The sequence below is a fragment of the Danio aesculapii genome, chromosome 25 (assembly GCF_903798145.1).
Source record: "Danio aesculapii chromosome 25, fDanAes4.1, whole genome shotgun sequence".
Lineage (NCBI taxonomy): Eukaryota > Metazoa > Chordata > Actinopteri > Cypriniformes > Danionidae > Danio > Danio aesculapii.
The window spans coordinates 32,395,875-32,422,037 of record NC_079459.1 but is presented as its reverse complement, the minus strand read 5'-3'; the positions used below and the strand labels follow the sequence as shown (position 1 = coordinate 32,422,037).

At 36.3% G+C, this 26,163-nt stretch overlaps 1 protein-coding gene across 1 annotated transcript in view; it reads left to right on the top strand.

Annotated features, from left to right (window-relative positions):
• myo5c (myosin VC) overlaps window positions 1-26,163 on the top strand; it is a 47,751-nt gene that overhangs the window by 9,903 nt on the left and 11,685 nt on the right. The window contains exons 13-37 of the mRNA XM_056451575.1: window positions 97-219; window positions 1,303-1,386; window positions 1,466-1,594; window positions 3,069-3,166; window positions 3,273-3,359; window positions 3,637-3,748; window positions 6,736-6,947; window positions 7,077-7,242; window positions 7,331-7,477; window positions 11,251-11,415; window positions 11,492-11,585; window positions 11,658-11,721; window positions 11,814-11,994; window positions 13,826-13,919; window positions 14,011-14,074; window positions 14,163-14,243; window positions 14,890-15,070; window positions 15,148-15,241; window positions 16,325-16,388; window positions 16,471-16,639; window positions 18,790-18,874; window positions 18,942-19,040; window positions 19,575-19,729; window positions 21,502-21,591; window positions 21,945-22,095. Coding sequence (XP_056307550.1) covers window positions 97-219; window positions 1,303-1,386; window positions 1,466-1,594; window positions 3,069-3,166; window positions 3,273-3,359; window positions 3,637-3,748; window positions 6,736-6,947; window positions 7,077-7,242; window positions 7,331-7,477; window positions 11,251-11,415; window positions 11,492-11,585; window positions 11,658-11,721; window positions 11,814-11,994; window positions 13,826-13,919; window positions 14,011-14,074; window positions 14,163-14,243; window positions 14,890-15,070; window positions 15,148-15,241; window positions 16,325-16,388; window positions 16,471-16,639; window positions 18,790-18,874; window positions 18,942-19,040; window positions 19,575-19,729; window positions 21,502-21,591; window positions 21,945-22,095 — 2,989 coding nt within the window. The remainder of the gene's footprint in view (window positions 1-96; window positions 220-1,302; window positions 1,387-1,465; window positions 1,595-3,068; window positions 3,167-3,272; window positions 3,360-3,636; window positions 3,749-6,735; window positions 6,948-7,076; window positions 7,243-7,330; window positions 7,478-11,250; window positions 11,416-11,491; window positions 11,586-11,657; window positions 11,722-11,813; window positions 11,995-13,825; window positions 13,920-14,010; window positions 14,075-14,162; window positions 14,244-14,889; window positions 15,071-15,147; window positions 15,242-16,324; window positions 16,389-16,470; window positions 16,640-18,789; window positions 18,875-18,941; window positions 19,041-19,574; window positions 19,730-21,501; window positions 21,592-21,944; window positions 22,096-26,163) is intronic.

Sequence of the window (26,163 nt, the reverse complement as noted above, 5' to 3'; positions counted from 1 at the left end):
ATAATTTTAAATTAGATTTTAATAAACAGAATATGATTGAATTGTGTGTATTGTGTTAGTTTGTTTACCAACAAAGTCTTTTTCGATCTCCCGCAGTTCCCGCAAGGCACTGATAAAAATTGGCTGCAAAAACTGTACAATTTTCTAGGCTCAAAGCCGCTGTTTGAGAAGCCTCGTTTGTCTAATGACTCTTTCATGATTCAGCATTTTGCTGATAAGGTGAGAAACTATTCATTCATTCATCTTTTCTTTCTCTTTCTTTCTTTCTTTCTTTCTTTCTTTTCTTTCTTTCTTTCTTGTTTATTCGTTCTTTCTTTCTCTTTCAGATGTTCTATCTTTCTTTTGTTTATTTTTTCTTTCTTTATTTCTTTCTCTTTCGTTCATTCTTTCTTTCTTTTTTTTTTTCCTCTTTCGTTTTTGTTCTTTCTCTGTCTTTTGTTCGTTAGTTTGTTTGTTATTTCTCTTTCATTGTTCTTTCTTTCATTCTTTCTTCCTTCCTGCCTTCCTTACTTCCTTTCTTTTCAAAACTATGATAATTGGCGTTTGTTTGGCAAAACTTAAAAAAATGTTAACTTATTATTTGAAAATTTACAAACCTTTTCTCAAACATTGAAGTATCAGGAAGCAAACTACCAATGTGGAAGATACAGAAATAAATAGCATAATAATAATAATAACAATAATAATAATAATAATAATAAATCAATAAATAAAATTCAATACTCATTTTTTGTACATTGCATTTCACAGCTTTTCAATGTGTGATTTAAATTTTTTATTTTTATTTATTTCATTCATTCATTTTCTTTTCGGCTCAGTCCCTTTATTCATCAGCGGAATGAACCGCCAACTTATTCAGCATGTGTTTTTACGCAGTGTATGCCCTTCCAGCTGCAACCCATCACTGGGAAACATACATACACTCTCATTCACACACAAACACTACAGACAATTTTAGCTTACCCAATTCACCTATACCACATGTCTTTGGACTTGTGGGGGAAAGCGGAGCACCCGGAGGAAACCCACACCAACACAGGGAGAACATGCAAACTCCACACAAAAATGCCAACTGACCCAGCCAAGGCTCGAACCTGCAACCTTGCTGTGAGGTGACAGCGCTACCTACTGCGCCACCGCGTCTCCTACTTTTTATTTATTTATTTTTTTTTTTTATTACATTTTTTTTCAATTTGTTAAATGCCGTGCTGGAATACAAGATGTTTGATCGTTACACAAAGCTATTAATTGACTCTACTGTCTTAATAATACTAATTAAAGTGCTGAAAGTGTTTTCTTTAGGTAGAATACCAGTGTAAAGGCTTTTTGGAGAAGAACAGAGACACGCTTTATGAAGAGCTGGTGGACATCATGCGCGCTAGTCAGGTATCAGCCTTTATTTGCAATGATTTCTGATTTCTGAAGTTCAATGTCATTGTTGTGGATTTAATATCGGTGTCGTCAGTTTGCTCCCTTAGCAGGATTTTTTAAAGAGGAAGAACCGGATTCTGGCCATAAAATCATCAAAGTGACTCCAGCACAACCCAGAGTCAAAGCATCAAACAAGCAGCTCAGAAGTACCGTAGGAGACAAGGTAAAAAAGCCAAATAATTTAAAAAATTTAAATGAAAAAAAAAAAATAATAATTATACATAATCTTAATTTGTATCTATTTTATATCTTGCAATTTTGATATTTTCTTCAAATCATTTGTTTGTGTCTCAGAATTCAAATGTTATATTTTGAAATTCATTCTTTTCACTCATCATTCTTATGTTAAATCTTGCAATTAAACAAAGTTTTCTTGCAAATTTTCCAGACAATTGCAAATTGTTTCAATAAACAATTCAAAATTTTATATCTCGACAATCCCATCATTTTTTCTCCTAGTTGCAAATCTAGTTTATCTAGCAGCTCAATTGTATATATTTTAATTATATATATATATATATATAAAAATAAAGGCGACGCAGTGGCAAAGTAGGTAGTCGCCTCACATCAAGAAGGTCCCTGATTCGAGCCCTGGCTGAGTCAGTTGGCGTTTCTGTGTGGAGTTTGCATGTTCTCCCCGCGTTCGCGTGGGTTTCCTCCAGGTGCTCTGGATTCCCCCACAAGTCCAAAGACATGTGGTACAGGTGAATTGGCTAAGCTAAATTGTCTGTAGTGTTTGAGTGTGAATGAGAGTGAATGTATGTTTCCCAGTGATGGGTTGCGGCTGGAAGGGCATCCGCCGTGTAAAAAAAACGTGCTGGATAATTTGGCGGTTCATTCCGCTGTGGCAATCCCAGATTAATAAAGGGACTAAGCCGAAAAGAAAATGAATGAATGATTGAATATATAATAAATGAATGCACTTTAAATAGTTTTTCTCTGTCTTATGTAAAAATATATGTCTTATACAGTTGAAGACTACTTTATTATCCCTCCTGTGAAATTTTAATTCTTTTTCAAACATTTCTCAAATACTCTACTAAATATGATTGACTAATACCTTAAAAAGAATCTAAAATTTACTAGAGGGATATAAGTACAGTCTATATAGTTCAATATATCCACATTTACAGGTGAAGTCAAAATTCTTAACCCTCCTGTGTTTTTTTTTTCTTTTTTAAATATTTCCCAAATGATGTTTAACAGAGCAAGGACATTTTCACAGTATTTCCTATAATATTTTTTCTTCTGGAGAAAGTTTTTAATTTTTAAAACCAATTTAAGGTCAATATTATTAACCCTCTCAAGCAATTTTTTCTTCGATCCTTTACAGAACAAACCACTGTTATACAATGACTTGCCTAATTACCCTAACTTGCCTAATTAATGTAATTAACCTAGTTAAGCCTTTAAATGTCTCTTTGAGCTGAATACTAGTCTCTTGAAAATTATCTAGTTAAATATTATTTACTGTCATCATGGCAAAGATAAAAGAAATCAGTTATTAGAAAACTTATGTTTAGAAATGTGTTGAAAAAATCTTTTCTCCATTAAATAGAAATTGTGAAAAAAATATACAGGAGGGCAAATAATTTAGCAGTGACATTTTTATATCTTTATTTTCTACACTTTCATAGTTTCGAAGCTCCTTGTACTTGTTGATGGAGACGCTGAACGCCACGACACCTCATTATGTGCGCTGCATTAAACCCAATGAGGAAAAACTGCCATTCGAGTAGGTGACAATACCGTATTATAGGGTCTGTTTACTTGTATATAGTATATTTATCTTTGTTTGTGTGTTTGTGTGTTTGTGTGTGTGTGTGTGTGTGTGTTTGGAGGTATGACTCCAGGCGTGTGGTTCAGCAGCTGAGGGCCTGCGGTGTGTTGGAAACCATCCGTATCAGTGCTCAAAGTTACCCGTCCAGGTAAATAAAGGTTTTTCTTTATGATTTTATTAGTTGCAGACATTACAGTTGGAGTCAGAATTATTCGCCCTCCTGTATATTTTTTCCCCAATTTCTCTTTAACAGAGAGAAGATTTAATTTCAACACATTTCTAAACATAATAGTTTTAATAGCTCATTTCTAATAACTGATTTCTTTTATCTCTGCCATGATGACAGCACATATTTGACTAGATATTCTTCAAGATACTAGTGTTCAGCTTAAAGTGACATTTAAAGGCTCCCTCTATCCGTACAGGTGGACATACATTGAGTTTTACAGCCGTTACAGTATCCTGATGAGCCAGTCGGAGCTGAAGCTGGGCGAGAAGAAGCAGACGTGTAGGACGGTCCTTCAGAGACTCATTCCTGTAAGAAAAGTTGACTCTTGTTCTCCTAAGATCTGAACCAAGTTTATCATGGTTTTGTGTTTTTAAATAGTTTTTTTTATGTATGTCTATGTTGTGCTCACCCGATACTATGTCAGGCACATGCGATACTTATGTTGTGCGCACGTGAAATGTATGTCTATGTCGTGTGCACAAGATATGAATCGCGTACTTATAGATTATAGATATAGACTTATAGATATAGTTAAACATTCATTCATTCATTCATTTTTCATGGGCTTACTCCCTTTGTTATCAGGGGTCGCCACAGCGGAATGAACCGCCAACTTATCCAGAGTACCCGCGGGGTCTTAAAAGCATTGAAAATGTCTTAAATATTATAATCTCAAATTAAGGCCTTAATAGCCTTGAATTTGGTGTACAAAGTCTTGGATTTCGTTACAAAGGTCTTATTTTATTTATTTATTATTGCCTTTCCTATGATTAAATTCATACCGTAACAAAATTAACTGTTACTAATGTAGGCTAATTAAAAATTCATGCAGCATAACGTTGAGTGCACCTAGCGCTCCACGTCAAAGGGTGCGCACCCATTACTGTGGTTACTAGGCAAGTGAGGTACAGAACAAGATAGTCGCTAGCCTAGTTTGTCGGCTACAATGGGAACATTTCGGTTTAATCCGCTGTTACAAGAAATCCGAATTATGTTTGGGTCAAGCCTGTGCCAGGAAATGACCGCGATGCCTACTGATGTTGGTGCTGGAAATCTTTTAAGAGAGCGATGATTGGTGTTATGAATTTGGACTCCCATATGAGAGGTGCCAAACACACCGTGTGTACTACTGCTCGCCAGCGCCAACCACCTATTGTGCAGTTCTTTGCACCGGAGACCTCTTCAGTTACTGAAACAGCTTTGGCTATCAGTATTACAGTATCAGTGGCTATCAGTAATACCGCTACAGCCAAGGAACGTCCTATCTTACTGTGGCTCAACACTAACTCTGCGGACAGAGGTAATGTGGGTCCTTAAAACAATCTCAATGATAAAAAGTAAGCAGTTGGACCTTCATATTCGCTACTGGGTGGACGACCACAAATATAACTGATAATTGAAATAAAATGTTTTATTTAATTCAAGTAGCCCACTTGTACATAATTATTTTCTAGGGTTCAAAATTTATACAGATTTGACATTTTCCCCTCATACTCCTGTCGGAATGGGTGCGAAGTTGCCATTGAATTTCATTTGATTAAAATGAATTAAAAAGGTCTTAAAAAGCCTTGAATTTCATTTGGAGGATCCTGGGGGTACCCTGTTATCCAGCATATGTATTACACAGAGGATATTAGAGATGTATTACCTAGTACTAGGAAACAGCCATACGCATCTTATTTACATTCATACATTGCGGCCAATTTAATTTTATTCAATTCATCTTTATTCCTATAGCGCTTTTACAAAGTAAATTTTGTCAAAACAGCTTCACATAAAAGTTCTAGGAAACTAAAACTGTGTCAGTCCAGTTTTCAGAGTTGAAGTCCAGTTTAGTTTAATTCAGTGTGGGTTAATGTTCGCTACTGAAAGTCGAAACACTAAAGAGAAAATTCATCAAAGGCCAGCTCCACGAGTCCCAAACCAAGGAAGCCAGTGGTGACAGTGGAGGAACAAACTTCACCAATTGATGAGAGTGAAGGAAAAAACCTAGAGAGAAAAAAGGTTTAGATGGGCACGACCATTTCTCCTCTGGCCAAACTTCTTGATCAGAGCTGCAGTCTAGTCGCCCTGGAGGCCGGAGAACGCTGGACGTCCATCGTGGAGTAGCTGCAGGTGTGAGTAGGTCACCAGTGGGAGTTCAGACTGGCCCACAGGATCAATGCGTCGACTCGTCTGTCACTGGGGTTTTTCAGGAATCAGTCTCATGCTCTCTGCTCCTCCATGACCACCACAGCATCAGCTCAGGATACGGCCTGGTCCAGGATTATGGATACCTTGGCATCATTTCTTCACAGGCCTTGGATCACATCAATGGCGCTGCATAATCACTAGGGGCCTCGGGATGAGTATCCCCAGGTGGAAATACAGAAAAAAGATAATAATTAGCGTAGCTGCTGTTCATAGTGTATGTAAACAAGATGCAAAAATGAAGTGCTGTAAATGAAAGTAGTAGTTATATAAACAAACATAGAAACAAACATGTATAGTATATGAGTATTTCTAACAAAATGTCTGCTGCATTAAGACAGGAGGAGTGTGTCCTACAGGTGGTTGTCAAATTAGTTTATTCAATTCACCTGTACCACATGTCTTTGAACTGTGGGGGAAACTGAAGTACCTGGAGGAAACCCACATGAACACGAGGAGAACATGCAAACTCCACACAGAAACGGCAACTGACCCTGACCTCGAACCAGTGACCTTCTTGCTGTGAAGTGACAGTGCTAACCACTGAATCACCGTAGTTAAACATTCCCATTTGAATTTTTTTGGCAACTGAAAACATAAATAATCATGCGTATTTAGTTGTAAAAGCGCCATCTACAGGTGCTTCTCTGAACAGCCACAGGTCATATTTTCCACCACACAATGAGTGCTAATTAATTATGAAAATGATTGTTTATTTTTTGCTAATTATTATTATTTCAGGTTGTTTTTCAGTCACTGTTTTAGTTTTTCGTTATCATGATTTTTTTTATATTAACACTAAACCAAAAGCCATACAAATGCAAAGAATAACAGTAAAATGTTTAAGAATTGAGGCAATCTTCTTCATATTCAAGATCATATATTTACGGAGTCTCTAAATTGACTTGTGCAAAAAAATAATAATAATAATAATGAAGATTTTTGCATATTGCATGCCCATGACATAGACATACATATTGTATGCGCACAACATACTTATCAGTTAACTTTCAGTTAGCAAAAATGTTTAATAGACCATTAATTTTAGTCTAAGTTTGAGTTTTCTTTTACTAAAATAACCAAAATCATCTCCGCTCCATTTCAGGACTCCAACCAGTACAAGTTTGGCCGGACCAAGATCTTCTTCCGGGCAGGACAGGTGGCATATCTGGAGAAGCTGCGGTTGGATCATCTGCGAGCGGCTTGTGTGACCATCCAGAAGCATGTGAGGGGCTGGAGACAGAGACGCAGCTTTCTGAACATCAGACAGGCGGCTCTCATCATACAGCTGTATGTGCGCGGAAAGAAGCAGATCAGGTGAGAGTTAAAACTTTATCTTTTTAAAATTTCATTTCGGGGTATTTAGTATTGACGTATGGATGTAATTTCTACAATAATTCAATCCTGGCATTGCTATGCAGAAAACAAATAAACCTTAAACTCTAGATGCACAGTGACAGCTCAGGCGCTGAAGCAGGGCTGGGCTGCAATAGTGATCCAAAGACACTGCCGTGGTTTTCTGGTACGGAGGATTTACCAGCTCGTCCTGACAGCTGCGGTCACCATACAGGCCTTCACTAGAGGGTGGATGGCCCGCAAACGCTACAGAAAGGTAAAACGATTTACTATTCTTTGTTTATTATCTTATTATTTAACATTATGTTCTGTAATGATCATGTGTCTTATGTGCATCGTTGTAGATGGTGGCAGAACACAAGGCTCTGGTTCTGCAGAAATACGCTCGAGCGTGGCTGGTGCGCCGGAGGTTTCAAACCATGCGACGGCTGGTCATCAATGTTCAGCTATCATACAGAGTCCAGCAGCTGCGCAAGAAAGTAGAAGAGCAGGTAGTTTTAGCTACTAGAGGGCGCATATTCACAACTAAAGCGGTTCACACACCGGATGTGCCGAGCTGCCACATGCACATGACAGTTGGAAGTAGCGCACAGCGGACATGCACATTCGCATGTTATTTAAAATAAAACTATTCAGATGGCGCTCTGTGGTGTGGCAGAAATATGAACAGTGTCCTGAGTCATAGCTGGGCACCGCGGAAAGCCGCCAACTTGCGGCGCAGGTGTGCATACCCTGATAGACAGGGCTAGATTAACCAATGGGCATTATAGGCACAGGGACCCGTGCACAAAAAAAATACAGATTTTGGAGTGTCTATTTAGGCTAAGTGCAAATAGCGCACCTCGTTGGAATAAGCTATTTGAGCGATTTTCACCCTTCACCGTTTGATTGACAGGAACAACACAACTAAAGAGCGCAACAGACAGCAGCGTAAGTGGCGTAGCTCGTAAAGTGCATGGTGACATGATTTCACGTGATCGATCGTTTAGCCAGTTCGAATCCAGCATCTGATGAACTCATTCTTCTTTTTTCTCCATCACATGTCAGATTGAAACTAATACTATTATTTTTTAATAGGAAGGAAATAGTTTTGTTTAAAAATGAAAGTGTGATATAGAGTCTCAAGTGGCTCGTGGGTATTTAATAAGGTTTAGCCTGTTTCATGGGTAAACACCATCTAAATAGTCATTTCAAATATTCTATAAACAGTTATTTTCCACCTGGTGTTAAATGTTAGCAACATCATAATATAGCTAATTTGTATTTACAATGTTAGTCGCCTACTTCACCCATATTCTCTGACCTCATGGCTCCATTTGAAAAACATTTAACCTGTTAGCCAGCACTCAATTTTGGGGATTTACACCTACCTAACTTTAATAACAGTTGCTGATTCCAGTAAGCTACAAACACAAATTATGTATCATTGGAAAGAAGACACTTTGAGCTTTACTGTGCTAAAAGGAGAATGTTAACAAATACAATAAGCTATACATTATGAAGTCATGAGGAAAAAAAAATTGTATTGTGTTCAAGATTTGTTTTCCATATACAAACACAGGAAAACATTCATGTAATGTCCTAGAAAAAAATGACTTGAAAGCCAAGTATTTCATGAGTTTATATTTCAAATTTGATGAAGATGGCATGCAAAATGAGATTACTGTAAAACGTTTTTGAGGCTATGTCGATGTCCTTCTCTCCCTCACCGTTAGAAGCACTTTCTCAAAAATGATCTTCCCAAGCTAAAACATTTACAGTTGCTGAATGATTTGGTCTACATTCACAGTGTTACGCCTCATCTAGGGGTAAGGACGCAACATGAAAGGGAAGACTACACACACACACACACACACAATGCTGCTTAGGAAAATATATAAAGATTTTATTTTCACAATGATTTTCTCAAACAAAATTTGTCTCTTTTTTTTTCAACTTCAGGAGCTGACCAGGCCAAAACAATCTAAATTTAAATCCCCTCTAAATTCCCTATTTTCAGCAAAAAGAAAGAAAATAAAATACACTTTCTTACCTCACTCCCTTGTCCACAAAAACAATCAATTAAGTACAAAAGAAAATGGCGTCAAGCTCCCTACTTACTATGTACAAATATTTACAATCCGCAAACAAATCCAAAGGGGCAAAACATCAGAGTAGTCACTTAACAGGCAGATGTCAGATTTTCAATGTCAACAAAGCAAGGGTAATGCACTAAATACTTTCACAAACTCCAATTCAACAAATCTAACTAACAAAACACACAACTTCTTTCTGTAATGATAGACACACCACTACCAACCACAAGTGAGCTCAAACAGCTAAACAGGAAGTGGCAGAGGAAGTATTTATAGGCAGCCAGGAGAGTCAGCTGACTAGGCAGGGTGTGGCATCAATAGGAGCAGGGGAGGGACCAAACAAAGGAAGAAGCAGCTGCTTCCTGCAGAGAGACACAGAACACTTCCCAAAAATAAAAAGAGCAGTATTAATACATAAAGGGACATAACAACAGTTTATGTATCTTTGGAAAGAAGACACTCTGGGCTTTATTATCCATCATCTAGTGTTTATAATGCTCAAAACGAAAAAAAATTATTTGAAATATTCTATAAACAGTTATTTTCCACCTAGTGTTAAATGTTAGCGACATCATAATATAATTAATTTGTATTTACAATGTTAGTCGCCTACTTCACCCATATTCTCCAACCTCATGGCTCTGTTTGAAGAATATGCCTTAATAAAGGTGCCTCCTTCTCTGTAAAAAAAGCACAGACAACTATATATTTTCCTCTTAGCAAATAGTTGCCACCAAATATAATTATTATTATCTTTATATTTAAATTGTCAGAAAATGACATCATGTATTATCAATGAAAAATTACTTCATAATTATTTTTAACTAAACAGAATACTGTAATTGCTCAGAAGCATAAACATCATTTTTTAAGTGACCTGCGCTAAATTGAGCAGACTGTAGTGTAGTAGTTGTCGTAGAGCAAAATGAGTGGACAAGTGGACTTAGCAAACGCGAGAGAAAAAGATTAGAGGGAGGCATCAAACTTGAGGCATGTTCCATGTATACACACACCTTCTTCAAACAGACCGATGATGCGGAGAATGAGGGTATAGAAGATGTTATGGTAACGTTAGCTTGCTATCAAGCTAGTGTTAACCAGGCGGAGGAAGCTAACAGCAGCGCAGGACAGACTGGACTCATCATGTGTCTAAATGCGAGAGACAGACAGAAAAAAACCCTGAAGAGGAGAGACACAGACAGAAAAGCAAGAGAGAGAGAGAAACAGAGACAGAAAAAAGTCCCTGAAGAGGAGAGAGGCAGGAGAGAACAGGTATAGTGTGTGTGATTTAGGATACTTTCAGGTTTATAATCACGTTGACCTATGCCTTTTGCCTACTCTTCATCACGAGGAAGACAGTAGGGATTATTAATATCTGTGTGTATTATGGAAGACTCAGATTCATAGAACTGGATTGGAGAGGCATTATGTGTTATATCCAAATCATATGCATTATTAGTTTGTTGAAGTTATACATTAAAAATACCCTTAAATATGAATTTTTGTATATATTATAAATATATTAAAAACCATTAATTTTCACTAGTTTTACTAGTATTTTTTTTCAAAGTGTGCTTTAAATGCTTTAAAAATAAATGTAAATAAACGTAATAAAAATGAATATGGTTTTTAAAATGCGGGCAATACATTATAGATTCATTTTATTAAAAAAATATTATATTATTCTTCATTTTTAATTTAACTATAGGGTCCCCCTTTAACAAAGGCTTATTTTGATGATGGCGTGGGAGTTGTAGTCTTCGTTACATCCTACTGTAGTCCTGTATAAGTCATATTGATGGGTGAGCTAAAGTATTCAACACTTATTATCATGGTATTATGAAGCAGAGGAAGACTGAAAGCTCGTTTGTTTTGTTCCACCCCAGGGGTGTGAATAATTTTGGGATTGACTGTATACACTTTGCATTATACACTCAAAAAATGACGTTTGCTGTCAAACTATTTATTTAAAATGAGCTGAAACTACACAATCATTAAGATTTTTGAGGCAACATCTTAATTGTTTCATGTTCAATCCACTTAAATTTGTAAAAACTAATAAGTTAACTAAATTCCTCCGTGTTGTTCCAACACAAATTGATTGTGTGGAACTCAGCTTTTTTTACAGGCACATGTATACTTTGAATGTATTTTACAGTAAGTCACTTCACACAAAAATGTCTTTTTAGAATAAAGAGAACTGTGGCCTGATGGAGAAACTCACCAGCTTGTCTAACGCACGGGCTCAGGGGTTAGAAAAGATTCAGGCTCTGGAGGCGGAGCTTGGAAAACTGACCAATGAGATGTCAGCTTTAGTGCAGAGGGCGAAAACAAACTCAGAGGAGGCCAATCAGGTAAAAGAGCTATGTTATATCTTTGTAATATTGAAGATGATTTTGAGGATGTTCACTCTGCTTTCTTCTCTCTAAGGCAATCAATGTACTTCAGATTAGCAAAGAGAAGCTTGTTGAGGAAAATAAGGCTTTGGAGCAGAAACTCAAAGACACGACTGTGCAGCTGCAAGGTGAAGAGTGATTTGACTGATTTCAGAACAGTGAAAACGAAGACTGTAACTTCTGAAAAATCTGTTTTCCAGATCAGTTTGAGGACGTGAAGCGGAAGCTGATGGAAGATTTAGAAAGAGAGGAGAGACTAAGAAAGTAAGATCAGTTTCTTAAAGCGACAGTTCACCCCAAAATCAATGTTGTTGCCCATCAATCTGATTTTCCAAATCTGTTCTCCGTTTTGTCAGGGTGGCAGAGCACAACAGTGAACTCCAGAAGGAAGACTCGGACAAAGAGATTGTGGCGATGAAAGAGGACAACCGTAGACTGAGAGAGGAACGAATCAGACTGCAAACGCAAGTGGAGGAGGACGTGAAGACCAACACAGAACTGCAAGAGCAAATGCTGCAGCTCACCAAACACGTCAAGGTGGTGTATATAAAACAATAAGGATTTAAAACACATGCAGATGTTCAGTTTTAGCTGCAGGAGTATCTGAGGCACAAGCTGTAAAAGCTCCGCCCTCTTCTGGAAATGGGGAGGGGACATGCAGCTCATTTGAATTTAAAGAGACAGACAAAGTCGGCGCAAAAGCCTTGTGGTTAGCGTGCCAACATATGGTGCAACAGCACGTCAGGGCGTCATGAGTTCGAATCCAGGCTTGAGGACATTTCCCAATCCTACCCCCTCTCTCTCTCTCTCTCCAACTTCGCTTCCTGTCTCATTACTGTCCTATCTAATTAAGGCAAAAAGGCCAAATATAAATCTTTAAAACAACAAAAAAAGAGACAGACAAAAAGTCAAATATTATCAACAAAGAAAATGTAAATGAAAAGCTTATTATTTATTTGTCTTACTCTATCACTTTAAAATAACGAACACAGTACATCTCTCTATTTGGGCTAAAACACTGCTTTATTTATGTATGTTTGTATGTTTGTACTTTCATTTTGGTTGTCTTTTATTTCTTTAGTTTTAATTTTTAAAATGAATCCTCATTGCACTTAACAAGTTTACAATGATGATAAAGCGTGTTAACAAGTTTTTAATGATTTATGAAGGAATTATAATGCTTTGTTTCATTATTTCATCTTCATTTACTAGTAGCAGGGTATTTAAAGCTACTGGATATTTCTGTTTGTTTGCATCCCATCCCTTTCTGCCTTCACAGCTTCACACGCGGCGGTAGTGGACATTTTGAAGTGTCACTCACTGTAAATAGCATTTTTTTTGTTTCTGGCACAAAAATGGGCATTTAGAACATGCTATAATAAATGATATCAAGAGGATTTTTAAACTGAAACTTAAAAGACACATTTTTGATAGTCCCCATTATTTTTTTAAAGAACTTTTGTGAGGCATTTACAATCAACCATAATCAACCGAATACATACATTTGTGCATAAATATATATAAAACAAGACAAAAATCCAAGCACATTTACAAATAATTCATTCAGTCATTGGAAGTTAGTGTTGCCAGATTGGACAGTTTCCCACCAGATTGTGCGGGTATAAAATGGCATAGGCCGGTTGACCAAAATTTGGGCGGCTTTGAAACGTAAATTTTATGTGCAACTTATTTAACAAAACATAACTGTGTGCTCCTACTCCATTCAGTTAGTAGTGACCAGTGCATAGCGCAAACTGCCTGGGCCCACGCGAGGAGGTGAAGTAAAGTTGTATTGAAATCTGACTCCCCGGAACCCCTTCACTTTCCTTGGCATGCATGTGCAGTTAAATTCACAGTGGTTTATCACAACACTTTTATCGATCATTTTTCCCACGATTGACAGCATAAACAAACAGAAGCGTTGCCTGATTGACAATCAGCACCTAATTATGTTCAAAAGAATTTTAAACACCAAATGGGATGAATTTATACCCCATTTTGAAAGTAAATACACACTCTAATTGGTAGTGTAACCTACACAACATTAAGTGCATTGTGTGGGTGAGGGGGGGGGGGGGCAGTGTTTCGATGTGATCCGGTTATGTTGTGTGGTTGCTGTATGGTTAAAAATTATGACAGTTAAAGTAACTAGGTTAAATTTAGATTTAAATGAGTTCAAATTAAATAAAATATTAATCTAGTATTCTAATATTAATATTAATATAATCTAATATTTTTGGACCGCTTTTGGGCTGGAAAAAGTCAGCCACATCTCGCAACACTGAAGTAAATACCTAGTAGTGCTGGCCTTAATGCAGGTGATATCTTTAGATATAAATGTTTCTTTATTTATTTGTGTCATTTAAAGGTCATACCAGATTTGCGTAAAGAAATCACCAGCCTGCAGATGCAACGAGCCGAAGCTGAAAAAACTCTGAGAACTCAGAATCTACAAGCCAGAGGTGCAAAATATAATTTCATGCACTTATTATTTTAGGATTTGTCTTCTTCGCCATCTTCATCTATTTTTTGTTATTTTGTTGTTGTCTTCAGCTAAGATGAATTTGATCACAAGGCAGCTGCTCAGTGACGCTACAGAGCAAGATCTCATCCAGAGGTGTGTCAGAATATTAGGATTAACATTGCTAATTGTTATTAGGCACAATTTGGATTAGCTTGATTTCCTATTGTCTGTTTTATTCCAGGCTCAATGAAGAAGCCTCTGATAATAACGATGATGGAGCTGATCTAATCACTGCTTTTGACGGCATGGAACGAGCCGCTAAGTACGATTTGAACCTGCCGTTTTATTTTCTCAGACCAAATTTCGAAATGTATCTCTTGCAAAACTAGCTAAGGGAAAGCTAACAATGCTAACCATGATAGAAACATGTTAGTAACATTCTAATTCATGTTAGCAATTTACTTTCTTAGACCATATTTCAAAACGCATTTCTTGCAAAACTAGCCCGGGGCATGCTAACCATGCTAGAAACATGCTAGAAACATTCTTTTTTTGTTCTAGCATTTTAATTATTTAGTCTAAATTTCAAAATGCATCTGTGGCAAAATTACCCAGGGCATGTTAACAATGCTAACCATGCTACAAACATGCTAGTAACATTTTAATTCATTCTAGCATTTTACTTACTTAGACCGAATTTCAAAATACATCTCTTGCAAACCTAGCCCAGGGCATGCTAACAATGTTAGAAACATGCTAGTAACATGCTAACAATCATAGTAGCATGCTAACCATGCTAGAAACAGGTTAGTAATCTTCCTATTCATGCTAGTAACATGTTAATTCACTGTGCTGAAAAATGCTAGAAATGTGCTAAATGTTTCTTTTTTTAAGCCAACATAAAAAGTGTATCTAGTTTACATCACACTGTTTGTTTTCACCTCACATGATCTGTCCTTCTTCCGCAGGGTGATGGAAACTCAACTGCGAGAGCAGAAAGACACTTACGAGAGTCATCTGGAAGCTCTGATCTTCAAAAATGAGCATTTAAGCAAAGAGAATGAGCAGCTTCAGGCTCTGTTTCAGGAGAAGAGCGACATCAACCAAAGCATCGGACAGGAAGTGACTCGACTCGCCGCTGAGAACATGGTATTTCTGCATAATGTACAGTTATTTGCTTAGTTTAAAATGCCAGGTCAATAATGATGGTGACTTTGTGTGTGCAGGTGATTCCTGAACTGAAGCAGCAGGTGTCAGAACTGAACCGCCACAAACACGAGCTGGAGAGCCAGTTACAGGACCAGAGTGCTGAGATGAGCTGTGAGACAAAGGCTTTTAATCGGGCTACATGCGATTATTATTTTGGCTAGATATGGGCAGTAGGATATGATGTGACATCTCAGGATGTTTTCACTTCTTATGCTCACCAACAACATGTTAGAAATGTGTTATTTCTCTTTAGCAGTGCATGCTAGGACATGTTAAACACATTGGCTATCTTTTAAAACATCTCAGAAGTGGTAGCATTGTGTTAAAATAAGCTAATGCATGTTTCTATATGTTAAACATGCTATAAACATGCTAGCAACACGTCTTTCCATGCTAATCATGAAATGTTCCATCAAACATACTAGCAACATTCTAGCAAAGTATTAAAACTGCAAGAAGCATGTCAATAAATGCTAGCATGTGTTAAACATATTAGACATGTAGAAACAAGGGAGAAGAGCACTAGCAACATGCTAAGATATGGTAGAATAGTGTTAATTTAAGCTATTGAATATTTAAAAAGTATTAAACATGTTAGCCGGATGCTTTAACATGCTATAAACTTGGAAGCAACATGCTAAGCATGTTTTAAAAATACATATTCCATGTTAGCTGTATGTTTATTGTGTTAGAAACTATATTAAACATGCTAGAAGCATACTAGCAACATGCAAATTCATACTTAAGATTTTTAATAGGTTAGAAACATGCTAGCACCATGCTAGCAATGTGGCAGTCATGCTAAAAACATAATAGGATATTGTCAAACATTCTAGGAGTGTTACAATGTTAATCATGCATGCATGCTTACATGCTAGCATAGAGTTAAAACAAGCTAGCAAGCAACATGCAAAACCATGCTATCAAAATTGTAGTTCGCTACTAAAAATTGTAGTTGTTCGCAACGTTTACCATAAAATTATAACCTAAAATCTAAATTATAACCTAAAATCTATTTTATATATATTTAAATAGAAGTGATTTTACTGAATTTGTAATCAAATACATATCTTAGTGACCAAATATTTGTTTTAAATGTTTTAAATTCATTAATTAGGTACATTTGACCTGAAGCATTTTTGAATAAATGCACTTTTCACTGCGCTTTCACAATCGGTAACTTTTGGCTTGCAGTGAAACTGAAGGAGTTATCGAGTGCGCTTCATCTGGCTGCTGAAGAGGAGCAGTCTCAGCGCAGGTAAGTGTTTATTACACTGTTTTTCGGCTGCAGACTGTGTGTCTCCAGGCTGAAGCTGCATCTGCTGTGATTCTGCTCACAGACTCCTACAGGAGGAGCTGACAGAGAGCCAGAGGAGAAGAGAGGAGACGGACAGACAGATCTCTGAGCTCCAGGAGGAGAACCAGCAGCTACAGAGAGCGCAGATCACAGAGAGCCAAGCCAAAAACACACTCCGACTGGAGACCTCACGCCTCACCGCTGAGAATATGGTGTGTGTGAAATGCATATACAGTCAGAATTATTAGCGCTTCCCTTAAATTTGAATAATTTTTTCCCCCAATTTCTGTTTAACGGAAAGAAACACATTTCTAAAAATAATAGTAACTCATTTCTAATAGCTGATTTCTTTTGACTAGATATTTTCAGGATACTAGTATTCAGCTTAAAGGGATATTTAAAGGCTTAATTAGGTTAATTAGGGAAGTTAGGGTAATTAGTCAAGTCATTGTATAACAGTGGTTTGTTCTGTAGACAATTCAAAAATAATATTGCTTAAGGGGGCTAATAATATTGACCTTATAAAAATTAAAAACTGCTTTTATTCTTGCCGAAATAAAACAAAAAAGACTTTCTCCAGAAGAAATAATATTATCGCAAATATAAATTCCTTACTGTGCCAAACATGATTTGGGAAATATTTGAAAAAGAATAATAAATTGGCGAATAATTCTGCCTTCAACTGTATATATAATTTATATAGACTCACCAATAAATATAAATACATTTACCTTTTTAACAGTACTTCAATATATCGCATAACTTGTGGTGTACTGCAGGTATCGGTCTTAGAATGAAAATTTTTTTAGGAAAGTTTATTTGTAAGTTTGTTTATGCACTATAATTATATTTTTAAAAGTGTTTATTTTTGTATTATATAGATAAATTTGCGATATCATTCAGGCATCTATTAAATCACATTTTATTTTTTCAATGTATATATTTATATTATGCACATATTTATATAATAAACAAATACATTATATATATATATATATATATATATATATATATATATATATATATATATATATATATATATATATATATATATATATATATATATATATTTATTTATATATATATATATATATATATATATATATATATATATATTTTTTTTTTTTTTTTTTTTAAAATGAATATTTTTATCCATTTCTCAGTGAATATAGGCAATGTATTTTGGTGCATTTAAACAAAACAGATTCATTAAACCGATATATTTATTAAAATAATATTTTAGTCACCAAACATATTTAGAAAAATATATAATATATAATATAAATATATATATATATATATATATATATATATATATATATATATATATATATATATATATATATATATATATATATATATATATATATATATATATATATATATATATATATATAGAAGGATAAAACATTTAAATTCAAGCAAAATAACGCAGTGGCGCAGTAGGTAGGGCTGTCGCCTCACAGCAAGGAGGTCGCTGGTTCGAGCCTCAGCTGGATCAGTTGGCGTTTCTGTGTGGAGTTTGCATGTTCTCCCTGTGTTCGCGTGGGTTTTTTCCAGGTACTCCGGTATCCCCCACAGTCCAAAGACATGCGATACAGGTGAATTGGGTAGGCTAAATTGTCTGTAGTGTATGTGTGTGAATGAGTGTGTGTGGATGTTTCCCAGAGATGGGTTGCGGCTGGAAGGGCATTCGCTGTGTAAAAACATGCTGGATAAGTTGGCGGTTCATTCCGCTGTGGCGACCCCGGATAAATAAAGGGACTAAGCTGAAAAGAAAATTAATGAATGAAAATTTTGAAATTTTTATTTTTTTTTTCTGTTGATTTTTGCTCCTTTTAAATTTTTAATTTAATATTTTTCTCTAACATATACATTTGGGCTTGTACTTTTTGGGCCGTTATCGTAAATTATTTTTAACATTAGCTCTAGATTTGCCTTCAGTGCTGACTAATCTAATGTATATGTGCAAATATAATATTGTCAAGCTTTTTATAGAAAATATTAATTTAAATGAGAGATTTGTGAGTGGTGTACTCAACATGCTGGGCACTGTATATATACAATCCAACGTAAAAAAATCTGTTATTCTGCTAATTTACAAAAAAGCTGAATTTCATTAAAAATATATTTTATTATGTAATTATAATTGAATGTTTTTTGTAAAAAATTACTTGTATTATTTATAAAATAACATTATTAATATTATTATATTTATGTAATTATTTTATTAAATGCTAATCAATCAATTAATTATAGAATAGGCTTGATTTAAAATATCAATCTGACATTTCATCTTTGCCAAACATTTAATATAATAATCTTAATCTAAAATATTCTGATGGTTTTCCTCCGCTTTCAGGACTTCGAGGAGCAACTAGACATGAAGGACAGATTAATAAAGCGACTTCAAGACCAAATCAAAGCTCTTCAAACACACGCTGCAGGTAAAACTCTACAGTCACCTGATATCACATTCAACCAACCAGGTCTCATGTTTCATCTCCTCACCAGCCAATCAGAAAGCAGCTCCAGCCGTACCCAAAGAGTACCTGGGAATGCTGGAGTACAAGAAGGAGGATGAAGGCAGGCTGATCCGGATGCTCGTACTGGGTAAATAAACCACTCAAATCATGAATTTTTCTTCAAATATTTCCCAAGTGATGTTTAACAGAGCAAGAAATTTTTCACAGTATTTCCTGTAATATTTTTTCCTTTGAAGAAAGTCTTATTTGTTTTATTTTGGCTAGAATGAAAGCAGTTTTAAATTTTTTAATACCATTTAAGGTCAAATTATTAGCCCCCTTGAGTAATATTATTTTTCGTTATACAATGATTTGCCTAATTACCCTACACTGCCTAATTAACCTAGTTAAGCTTTTAAATGTCACTTTAGGCCGAACACTAGTATCCTGAAAAATATCTAGTCTAATATTATGTGCTGTCATCATGGCAAAGATAAAATAAATCAGTTATTAGAAATGAGTTATTAAACTATTATGTTTAGAAATGTGTTGAAAACAATCGTCTCTCCGTTAAACAGAAATTGGGGAAAAATAAACAGAGGGCTAATAATTCTGACTTTAACTGTATATTGAAGTGGAAGGATCATGATTGATTGATGATTGAGTGTTTTGTGATGTTCAGAGCTGAAGCCTCGCGGTGTGGGTGTGAATATGATCCCTGGTTTGGCTGCTCATCTGCTCTTCATGTGTGTGAGACACGCAGATTATCTGAATGACGGAAACAAACTCAAGTCCCTCATGAACAACGTCATAACAGCCGTCAAAGAGGTCATTACGGTGAGAGACACGTCATGTACTGTAAATGAGGCTGAGAAAGACTCTGGATTAAAACATTTTTTATTTGCTGATTTGTGTTTACTGGCATGAGGGCGGGATCATCCTGTCAATCAGGTCAGATTCACCAATAGAAAATATGCTATTGTCATTCATCCAGTCATTCATTTTCTTTTCGGCTTAGACCCTTTATTAATCTGGGGTGACGCCTAATCTGCCGTGACGCCTATGATATTATTATTATTATTATTATTATTATTATTATTATTATTATTATTATTATTATTATTATTATTATTATTATTATTATTATTATTATTATTATTCACGATGGCACAGTGGGTTGCACGCTCACCTCACAGCAAGAAGGTCCCTGGTTCGAGCCTTGGCTGGGTCAGTTGGCATTTCTGTGTGGAGTTTGCATGTTCTCCCCGTGTTGGCGTGGGTTTCCTCCGTGTGCTCCGGTTTCAGCCACAGTCCGAACATGTGCTATAGCTGAATTGAATAAGCTTAATTGGCCGTAGTGTATGAGAGTGTATGGGTGTTTCCTAGTGTTGGGTTGTGGCTGGAAGGGCATCCGCTGTGTAAAACATGTGCTGGATAAGTTGGCGGTTCATTCCACGGTGGCGACCCCAGATCAATAAAGGGACTAAGCTGAAAGGAAAATGAATGAATTAAAGAATGAATGAATGAACGTGTATGTCAGCTTTGTATTGTTACATTGATTTTGCTTTTCAGTTCAATTAAAAAATCAATGAATTATTTAATTAAAATAAAAACCCTAATAAATAAAATTAAGCAAAATATAAATGATGCAAATGTTTAACAAAATATATGAAATGCTTATAAAATATAAAATAATGTTGTTTGAGGTAAAAAAAAAAAAAGCATGAGAATTGGTGTATTGAAAATTTAAGTTATCCTTAAATTTAAAAAATGCAATATGCAATATACTGTATAATCATTTTAACTTTTTATAATTTTATTATTTATAATTTATAATTATAATTTATAATTTATATTTATAATATATATTATTTATAATTTATAAATATTATTTATAATTTATAATTATTTATAAAATTGATAATTTTATGCCTTATTATGACACCATGTAATAATATTTTTTCTTAAAATGTAGTTTTTTATGTAAAGTATTACTCATTAGACATATGTAATGCATTTTACGATCATCTACATATTAATACTTATATAGTGTATATATACAACTAAGTGTATAAGTAAATCGTAGTATATACGTGTGAGTGTGTGTAGTGTAAAACCTTTTCCAATTAAATTTTCATTGAAACATTCATTCATTCATTTTCTTTTCGGCTTAGTCCGTTTATTCATCAGGGGTTGCCACAGCGGAATGAACCGCCAATTTATCCAGCATATGTTTTAAGCAGCCCAGTAGCTACCCAGTACTGGGAAATTCTCATTCACGCTCATCCACTACAACCAATTTAGCTTATTCAGTTTACCTAGCGCATGTGTTTGGACTGTGGGGGAAACCGGAGCACCCTGAGGAAACCCACGCCAACACAGGGAGAACATGCAAACTCCACACAGAAATGCCAACTGACCCATCCGGGACTCGAACCTGGGACCTTCTTGCTGTGAGGCGACAGTGCTAACCACTGAGCCACCGTGTCGCCTCATTGAAATGTATTCTGTAATAATTTCAACACTTTGTTGTACATTTAAAGATTAATAGATTTTTCTTATGGTGATGATGATGATGATGATGATGATGATGATGACTGTGATTTCAGGAGCACCAGGAAAATTTTGAACTTCTGTCCTTCTGGCTCTCAAACACGTATCACTTCCTGAACTGCCTCAAACAGTACAGCGGGGAAGAGGTGAAGTCTCTCTCATTAGAGTCACTATAATTAAAAAAACATACATGTCAATTTGTGCTTCACGATTAAATATAAAATACACGGACATCTGAGTGTTTACTGTACATGATTTCTCCATGCCCACATTATTATTATTTTATGTTTACACCTCCCTCTTCAACAACATTGGTCAATCAACCTGTCAATCAGATGAGATTCACCAATAACAACTATCCAATCAAACCATCCACTCAAATCCACATGGACAAAACTAAGCCCCGCCCTTCATTCAAGAAGCAAGAATACTGATAAAAGTTCAGCACATGTCATTTATAATGCTTGAAATCAATAGAAGTGATTGGTTGTTTCAACAGGAGTTCCTGAAGCACAACACTCCTCGGCAGAACAAGAACTGCTTGAAGAACTTTGACCTTTCGGAGCACCGTCAGATCCTCAGCGACCTCGCCATCAACATCTACCATCAGTTCATCAGCGTCATGGAGGATGTTCTGTTTCCCATGATCAGTAAGAAAACACAGATTATCCCTTTATAATTGCCTAACAGTTTACCATTGTGATCACACTTTATTTTGATGGTCCGTTTGTTGAATTTGTTGAATATGCGTGCCAACTAATTCTCATTCGACTACAGACGTTTTTCTTGGAACGCAAAATTACCCATTATGCTTTGAGTGTATGCGCAAGGAGAATGCTAAGAACTTCCGGTCGGCAGCTGATGCGTGTAAACAGTCACATTTGGACAGCTTTGAAATGATACTTTTAATCTATTTTATTTGCTTTTACGTCTTTAAACTGATACTGTTGTCGATCAGCGCCACCTCCTGGACTGATTATTTTAAAAAATGTGATCTAATGGGATGGAAAACAACTGCTGTGAGGCATTTTCCCCTTATTGTCAGACGGCATCTTCTGCTGTTTAAATGAAGCCTTATCATCGCTAAAGTCACTTGTACTGTCCCGCTAACACACTGATTTATTAACTGTGACAAATTGAAATGACAGAAAAACACAAACCGTGGTGAATACAACACACTAAATGAAACATAAACGGCTCACGATTAGAATCAACATGCTAATCAGCCAGCAGAGTATCAGTAACAGACTTTTATTGGTCATTTTTGTAACTAGCATGACTTGCATACCTGTTAAGTTTCATGCCAGTAATCTGGTTTGCAGTGAAGTATTGCGTGTGTGTCTGTATTGAAGAGCCGCTGAGCTAACAGCTGACAGGCCGGGGAAACACACACACACTGTATTTCTGATGGCAGACACGTGAACTATTAGAACGTTTTTCTCTCGCGCTTGAATCACATCTGACAGATTATAACAGCTTTAACACACACCTTTCAAAGTTGTGTGTCACGAAAACACTCTGTAATCCACTCAAAACACTATTGAAATCCGTTTTCAGAGCACAAATTACCGATTGTAAACTCTGAAGTTCTTAGCATTTTACTGGAAGATGCTGGTCGCTATGGTGCCGTCCATGCAGCAGCCAAGAAAAAGGTCTATAAGTAGATTGTCAGGTTGGGGTTAGGGTTAGGATTAGTGTAAATTGACATGTACTTGCAAATTTTCCTATAGTCAGCTTAAAGGGAACATAGTTTACCTCTTTTTTATGATTTAATATTAATATGATGGTTCTTCTGAGTGTGCCAGTTTAGGTTCAGTTTAAAACACAATTCAGATTTTTTTTATTATAATGTGTTAAAAAGTGTCATGTAGGGGGCGTGTCCACAGTTCGCTGATTTATGGGTGTGTTGCTTCACATGTAAATTGGTTTCGGCTTCCCGCCAACGTAACAAGGGGGCGGGGCCATGAGCTCACCCGCTCTGCGTTTGTTACAGAGTCTGACAGGCAAACTGAGAGAAGAAGGAGAGAGAGGATCACCATTCAGTCATACATGTACGACTCTGACACAGACCAAGCAGAGAGTACAAAATCATTTGTGTCTTATTTGTGTGCTAGTTTCAAGTGCCGAGCTTGTACACAGAAACTAATATCCACGCACACTGAATTAACTTTGAGGCACCGGATGCGCCGCTCGAAGCCGTGACACGGCACACCAGACACTCTCTGTGGCGCGGCAGATACATGAAGTGTCCCGAATCGTCGCCCCACGCATTTTTGAATTCTAAACATAGGTTTCTGCAGCGGTCCGCGGCGCCCAGCCGTCGACTTGAGTGCACCCTGATAGAAACCTATGTTTAGTATTCTAAAACGCATGCTAGTTAAGATCACAGGGAGCTTCTGGGATCGCGAGAAATGCAAACGGCTGAAGTATAAGGTAGACTCAATGAGAAGTACACATGTTTGCAAACCTACCTAAAGATACAACCAATAATTCCGATTAGAGCGATAATGTGGAGAATATTGCTCTTGTGTTGAGCCCAATGAGCCTTGCATCTAAAAATAGAGCTAGGGTGTTCCTTTAGTGATATCGCTTCGACTCACGCTGAAAATGGCGGACGTGAATCAACAAACTGAGGATATGATGACGCGCCTGTCAATCAATATTGGTGGGCGGGGGGACCGCTCTCCTACGTCAGGTAGCGGTCGATTTGAAAACAGCTCCAATTGGTCCACCGTTTTTTATGTTGTTAAATTGAAAAAAAAAGCACTGGGTGTGCTTATATCACCCCAATATGACGGTCTATACACCATACATGCACATATGTCTGTCCAAACAGCTTGAAAAGTAGATTTTTTACCATAGGTGCCCTTTAATGTCTGTTGAAAGAGCAGTATCAACCGATATTAAGCAGACAATCTACTAATACTCAAAAGGACCATCAAAATAAAGTGTTACCAAAATTATAAACAAATTTATAAGGCAATCATTGAGTTTTATGACTTAATTATTTTATGACTTATCTTTATGTTGTAATCAATGTCATCGAAGTTACCATATATGGTTCTTCAGCAATAAAGGTTTACAAACATAAATATTACATTTAAAATTGATGATCATTTTACTTTCACATTAAGAGTTAATGTGTTCAGCCATATCGCACTGCTACTCGTGTGATCCTGCGTTTATACAACAGTTCGACGGCATAATCGTGTATATAAAAAATAAAATCAAACACGGAGAGTCTCAAAAACCCTTTTGTACATGGAACTACTTTCTTCTGCCATTCATTCACATCTGCAGCCGATCGTCAGTACAGCAGAAGCTTTCGCTAATTCACAAATGTCATGTTAGGGCTAGTATTTGAATGATTCTCAGCATAATGTCTAAAGTGATGACAAAACAGGTGATTTTGCTGACATTTTAAGATTATAAGGCTGAACGACATGAAATGCCATCAGTCTACAGAGATTTCCCAGTATTTTTTCTCATAGATGCAATCTAAACAACTACATTCTCGCTTTAAAAAAGCTCAAAAAAGTGCATTATGTTGTCCAACAGCTGCAAAATTTGTCAAACTATAGTGAGTTTCCTCAGCTTGTGACTCGATGTGGGCGGAGTAGTAATACACAAGGGTGAAGAGGCTGTATGAGTGCTGTTATTAAGAGAGAGAGAGAGCGAGAGTGAGAGAGAGAGTGTTTTTGACATTGATGTAGCTACATAGATCTCTTTACAGGAGTATTTTTCACATTTAATGGTGCTCCATACACACCTGGCTCCAAAATGACCCAAACATAAACAAAGTTTTGAAAACACAAAGAACGAAAAAAGTTTCATTCGCTTACTAATAATGCTTAATAATTTTAATTAATAATTATGATAATAGAATGGCGTGGTGGCGCAGTGGGTAGCACTATTGCCTCGCAGCAAGAAGTTTAGCGGTTCGAGCCTCGGCCGGGTCAGTTGGCATCTCTGTGTGGAGTTTGCATGTTCTCCCCATGTTGGCGTGGGTTTCCTCCGGGTGCTCTGGTTTCCTCCACAGTCCAAACACATGCGGTACAGGTGAATTGGGAAAACTAAATTGGCCGTAGTGTATGTGTGCGAATGAGTGTGTATGGATGTTTCCCAGTGATGGGTTGCAGCTGGAAGGGCATCTGCTGCATAAAACATATGCTGCATAAGTTGGTGGTTCATTCCGCTGTGGCGATGAATAAAGGGACTAAGCCGAAAATGAATGAATGAATTATAATAATAATTAATAATTCCTAATATTTTTTTCAACTTTTATGTTTTTACTCATCTCTCTAGGGTCAAAATGGACATGAATGCATGTCTCTCCACTGAACGTCTGTTTATACAAAACTCTGACGCTGTAAAATATTGTAAAAGAGATTGAAAAATAAATCCGGATGAGTCAGGTGGTTTAATCCAAACAAACAAAAGCTCAGTCAAACCTGATGAAATTAAATCTGTTCATCTAGTGCAGCGCTCGTGTCTCCTTGTGTAGCAGACTTGGATTAATCCTCTTGATTCATATGGATTTGTTATTAGTTTTTAATCTTTTATTGAATGTTTTAAAGCATTAGAGTTTTGCATGAATAGACTTTCGAGGGAGGGTCAACATTTCCTCTTTTGAGTTTTTTTATTCCTATTGTGTTTGAGTATGTAGAGTTGAGGACAAAATTATCCGCCCTTTTGTGAAATAAAGTTTTTTTTCAAGT